General features: G+C 53.8%; 1 protein-coding gene across 1 annotated transcript; it reads left to right on the top strand.

Moving 5' to 3' along the window:
• Positions 1-3997: 3997 nt before the first annotated feature.
• Positions 3998-5838, top strand: HTR1B (5-hydroxytryptamine receptor 1B). The gene has a single exon (XM_084831113.1). It carries the CDS (start codon positions 3998-4000, stop codon positions 5153-5155), a length of 1158 nt encoding a protein of 385 aa, XP_084687239.1. The 3' UTR covers positions 5156-5838.
• The last annotated feature ends 298 nt before the right edge of the window (positions 5839-6136 follow it).

Genomic DNA, 6136 nt, shown 5'->3' with positions numbered 1-6136 from the left:
GGTGAGGAAGAGTGGATGGTCATGGGCAAGCCCAAGAGTCAGGCACAAATGTTTACCCGGGTGTTTGGACTAACAAAATGGCAGGGAGAGATGGTGCTTCTCTGGTACTCTTTACAGGCTGCTTAGCCCTGCTAAAAGAGAGCTTCTTGCTTGCACTTAGACCCGCGGATAACTGAAGCCCCTTCACTGGGTCTCACTTGTTTCAGGACCACTTCAGCACAAATCTCAATGGGATCAAGGGTCACTGGATAGATTAGTGAACATGTAAAAACGTAAGGGGCGAAAGAACCCAGCAAAGAGGTGTCTGTTCCACCTGCAGCCCTCAAGGAGCCACGACTGGCTGCAACTCCCTACTCATGACAAACTTGCGTGCAAGGATGTGGTTTGGCTTGGGGCAGGATTTTTTCTCCTCTGCCTGTGCCACATGATGGATCACTTACCCTCTAATGGCGCTAGCTTAGGGGTGTGTGCGTGGGGGCGGGTGTTTCATGCAGGTTACGAAGTCAAAGACATTCAAGAGAAAAGCCTTTCCTCTTTTGCTTTACATCATTCAGACAACAGTAGAGGCAGCAGCAATTGCAGGCAGTGATCTTAATGAAAAGGAGCACGCTCTCCCACAAGTATTCTTTAAAAGCACAGTAGGCTGTGGGTAAGACGGAATGGGGGGTGGGTGGGGGTGCTGGAAGCCAGTCCCAGGTAAGTGCACGCCAAAGGGTGTGGGAATGAGCTTGCACATATCTGACGCAAACGTCAGGAAGCAGCCACTTGGGCCGTCACTTCACTCAGCACTTCCTTGGGAGTATATCCCCTTGAACCGGGTGGCATTTACTTACTCCTGAGGAAACGTGCTTCCAGACTGGACTGCAAGCAAAGGACACGGGAAGGGAACTACTTTCCCGACCGGCAGGGTAATGGATGCTTTAACGATCGCATTTAGGATTGTAAGCCGACACAATAAACGAGTAATGACCCAGCTTGGGTTCCTAAAAGCGCGGGGCTCTCCAAGCGGAACGCCCAAGCCCAGCTGTTTCCCCGCCAGTCAAGATGCCTCCGTGGAGAGAGACCGTGGAAGGCGAACGCATATGTTTTTTCATCCTGGCGCGTATGCACCTGTCAGCGTCAGATCGGAAGGCCATGCAAACAAACAAACAAACAAACAAATAAATCCAGAACACCCCCCACCCCGCTCCCTCCTGCATTTATCTGCCTGGAGTTCATCTTCAATAAGATGTGTGTGTCCTGCCTGCGCGCGAGCTCAGAGAGCTCAGGGAGGTTTCACTCGACGTGATCCAGTCGATGGTGTCTGGAAACCGCTGAGGCTGAGATCCATCCCACACTCAGCTGACGAAAGCCCCGTCCGGCACCCAGTCAACGCGCAGTAGTCCGTCTGCACGCTGGTTGCCTGTACAATCGTTTTAACTGATGTTTATTTCTTTTTAGAAAGGAATTTGTGTCAGTTGTAAATTGCCTTGAGAGCCGTTGGGGCTGAAAGGGATCCCTTCAGTGGAGGCTGGTGTCTCCCATATCAGTAGAACAGGAGACCCGCTCTGGGGTTCAGTCAGAGCCAGCCAGAACTCTAAAGGAGCTATCCAAGGTGCTGAATCCATCCCTGGAATGGCTTCGGCAACTTGGATAGCTCTTTTGGCGGTCTGGCTGGTTCTGACTGAAACCCAGAATGGATTCACACAGCCCCATCGAAATCGGAGAGACCAGCCTTCACTGCAACCCATATAAATTACACGTTAGTAAATAAATGCAAGTGAGAGATAGCTAGGAGAGGACATTGTGTCTAAGCAAAGGCATCTCGCCGAGGTGGCAGCGCGACCTCGCGCCAGGGTAGATGGGAATCTTAAACACCGACGGATCGTAAGCACATTTTCTCAGAAGTAGGTCCCGCTAAGCTCTTATTGATGCCCCATTAACAGGGGTCGGCTGGCAGAAAGTGAAGGGCCTCTATTACTGAGCTACGTCTCCTGGGCACATCTGCCATCCGCTTACGCCTATCAGGCACAGACCAACGGGTAGCCCGGCGATCCTATGCCTACACTGCATGTTTACTAGGAAGAAAAGTCAGTCCCACTTTTTCCAATTGAACTTGCTTCCAGGTAAACGTGTACAGGACTGCAGATTTCAAAGGCGGGGTGTGGGGAGGGGAAATGCGCGGTCGAGGTGCAAATCCTCCGTGGCGGAACGCTTGGAGATGATGAGGCAGCTTCAGTTCAGTCAGGCGGATGAGACCCAACTGGGAAAGAAGTATTCGCTTGCATAGAATCTCCACTCCAAAGCAGCAAGTCAAGAAAAGGAGAGCTGAGCAACCCACCCCCACCCCCGCACGCCCCCAACTGCAGTACAGCCCCAAATGAAGCGGTATAGCCAATAGGACAAGCGCCGCAATCCTATGCACGTCTACGCAGGAGTAAGTCCCGCTCAGTTCAATGGGGCTTTTACTTCCAGGGAAGTGTGCATAAGATTGCAGCCAAAGCCGGTTTAAATCCAAGCGCGGCGGCCTAACTGGGCTGAGGATCGGGCAGGCAGAAAATGAAAGCGCAGCCTCATTTGTCCCCGCCGCCTTTACACCAGACCATCAGAAGGAGCCTACTTCTGGATCAGAGCAAAGATCCACCTAGTCCAGCATTCCCCAGCGGCCAGCCAGATGATTCTACGAAGGCCTCAAGACAACAGCCCTGTCCGGTTGTCTGTTCCTCTGGACACGAAGGTTCCCATTGAGCCGTTATGGATAATAGCGAAGATCAACCTTCCTCAACCGGGCGCCCTCCAGATGTCTTGGCTGGGGATGATGGGAGTTGCAGTCCAACGCATCTGGAGGGGACCGGGTTGGGGAAGTCCGGCCTCCACGAATTGGTCGACTCGGTCTCGGCCACGACGCCCAGGCCAGTGGCCATCCGCGAATTCCGCACGTTTTTGCTTTGACATTTGGGGCCCTCTCCCGGCACCTCGCCTTGGACGGCACGGTCAAGCCTCCGGCTGCTTCCGTCCAGTCCTTTCCCGTTCTAACCGCCCACCACCACCACCAAGCGGCGAGGGTTGCTGTTTGAAAGGAGTAGGTGCCACGCATCAGTTCAAGGGGAAACTTGGACCTCCGCTGAGGCTCGGGGTGGAGAGGAGGGGCCATCTTGTCATCGGCCGGTGCTAGGACCCGGCGGAATCCTCTCGGGACAGGCAGGGCGGGGCGGCGGCGAGGGGCCGGAGCTCAGTGACAGCGGCCACGAGTTGCCTGGCTGGGCTCGCGCAGAGCGGAGCGGAGCCAGAGCGGGCGGCGCATATATAGAGCGAGCGAGAGAGCGAGCGGAGGCAGGGCAGGGACGGCGCGCCTTCCCTTCACGGCGCCTCTGCCGGGCGAGACCGCCGCCGCTGGGCTGGAGCTGCGCGACGCACGGAGAGACCCCCTCACCCCGAGGGCCCCCTCCGCTGCCTACCTTTCCGAGCCGTCCACTCGTCCGTCCTCGGCAAAGTGGGAGGCGTGTGCGAGAGAGGAGGGCTGCCGCTCGCCCGCCCGCCCGCGCAGCCAGCCCGTCCCTCCCCGAGGCTCTCCCCTGCCCAGAGCGCAAGCAAGGCGCGCCCTCCGGCTGGCTAAGGCAGCCCGCGCGCGCGTGCCGCCTGCTCTCAACTTCTCCGTCCCTCTCGCCGCCGCCGCCGCCTCCTCAGGCAAAAAGTGGGAAGATGTGCCCCGCCGACCGCGTCGCTTGGAAGCCCGCACGTGCCGAGGCGCCGGCTTGACTGTGGCGAAAGGTGGGTGCGCTGGTGGGCGGCGGCGGCGCGAAGCATGGTTCGCCTGGGCGCGGGAGGCGTCCCCATTGGGTGAGCCCCGCGCACGTGCTCCCTTCCCTGCCCCGCCGCTCCCGCACACGCACCAACCAGCGCTCTGCGCAGCCATCTCCTTCGGCGCGGGCTTCTCTTGAGATGTGGCGGGCTGCGAGGGCGCTGCCCTGCTCGGGTTGCTGAGGCGGGCAGCCCCGTCGCGCGCAGCCTTTGAGGTATGGAGCAGCCCGGGCTCTGCCGAGCAGACCTGGACAGCCTGATCGCCTTCCGCACCAACGACTCTGAGCAGGTCAGGAACTGCAGCGCCGAGGGAAGCGTCATCTACCAAGATGGCACCCCGCTCTCCTGGAAGGTCGTCCTGACCATCATCTTGGCCCTCATCACCTTGGCCACCATGCTGTCCAACGCTTTCGTCATTGCCACCGTCTACCAGAGTCGCAAGCTCCACACACCAGCCAACTATCTCATCGCTTCCTTGGCCGTCACCGACCTCCTAGTGTCCATCCTTGTCATGCCTATCAGCACCATGTACACTGTGACTGGGAAATGGACCCTGGGCCAAATAGTCTGCGACATCTGGCTCTCTTCGGATATCACTTGTTGCACTGCTTCCATTCTCCATTTGTGTGTGATTGCCCTAGACAGATACTGGGCCATCACAGACGCGGTGGAGTACTCTACCAAAAGGACACCCAGGAGGGCAGCTGGTATGATCGCCCTGGTGTGGGTCTTCTCTATCTCCATCTCGATGCCCCCTTTGTTCTGGCGCCAATCAAAAGCCGAAGAGATGGCTGATTGTGTGGTGAACTCAGATCACATCTTGTACACTATCTACTCCACGGTGGGGGCCTTCTACTTCCCCACCTTGCTGCTGATCATCCTGTATGGAAGGATCTATGTGGAAGCCAGATCTAGAATTTTGAAACAGACGCCAAAGAACACGGGCAAAAGGTTAACCCGAGCTCACTTAATAACGGATTCCCCAGGGTCAACGTCATCAGTCACTTCTATAAACTGCAAGGCCTCAGAGGCATCCAGTGAGACGGGATCTCCCGTGTATATGAACCAGGTCAAAGTGAAGGTGTCGGATGCCTTGCTGGAAAAAAAGAAGCTGACAGCCGCCAGAGAACGGAAAGCCACCAAGACTTTAGGGATTATTTTAGGAGCCTTCATCGTTTGCTGGCTCCCCTTCTTCATCATCACCTTGGTGTTGCCTATTTGTAAAGATGCTTGCTGGTTCCACATGGCCATCTTTGACTTCTTCACATGGTTGGGATATCTTAACTCTTTGATCAACCCCATCATCTACACCATGTCCAACGAAGACTTCAAGCAGGCATTTCACAAATTGATACGGTTTCGATGCAGAAGCTGAATTCTGAATGCAGTTTAAATGTTATTCTCCAGGGCAGGAGGCTTGAATGCATGTTGTTTGTCTGGTTCTGCAGGTAGGTGGATAATTCTTACCACATTACTGTCTCTCTGGAAAGTGATACCTTCTTTTAACAGCACAGTAGAGTTCAGTACAGAGGAGAACCATGCAAACATAGTGTAGCTTCCCTTTCAGGGTGGAAGTTGCTATAAAACAGCCTCCCTCTGAGCCTTGGTTAAAAATGCTGCTGCGTCTCACTGTACATCCACTAACATTGCTGAATGACATAGTTTTGGCCTTAAAATGATTGTTTCTCCTGGATTATGCCTTGTAGAGCCATTGTGGTAGGAATTGGAGAGCTTTTGGACAACTCCTTTGGAGACACTTCCATCCAGCGTGACTGCACTTGAACTAAAAGTTTGCCACCCAGTCTCCTCTGCTAGGAGACTTTTGCCTCTCAGCCATCTGTGTTTGAAAGCCCTTTGCCAATGTTTCACACCTTTTTTCCTGCTAGCTTGCTATTTCAAAGACTCTGCAGAGTGGACTGTAAATGAATTGTGCATGCTGCTCAAAACCTTAGCAATCATCCAGAGCAGAGACTGGAAGAATTGGCATGGATAGCCCAATGATAGCTGTTGGGGAAGTGAACCAAATATAGAAGGTGAGGGGATCAAATAAAAACCTAGCATGAGAAAAGCAACTCATTATTATTTGTTTTTTGGGGGTACAGATGTGTCTTTTTTGTTTAACAATTTGTCAAATTGTAACCAACAAATCAAACTCTCTCTGTGTGTGTGTGTTTATATGTGTGTGTGTATGCATGCTGGCCCGCACACTCAGATGCCAGTGCTTGAAAGCTGCTTTCATTTTTTAAAGTGCTATATGTTCCTGATATTTTTGCATATTTAAATAAGTGACTCATGTACTAATCGTCTTTTAATTCACAGAATAATACATATAGATCAGTTAAATAGATTTTCCTAT

This window comes from Heloderma suspectum, chromosome 1 (genome assembly GCF_057233095.1).
Source record: "Heloderma suspectum isolate Gila_16-S chromosome 1, 16-S_ref, whole genome shotgun sequence".
Classification (NCBI taxonomy): Eukaryota; Metazoa; Chordata; class Lepidosauria; order Squamata; family Helodermatidae; genus Heloderma; species Heloderma suspectum.
Note: the sequence above shows the minus strand (reverse complement) of the source record. Positions and strands in the feature narration are given on the sequence as shown.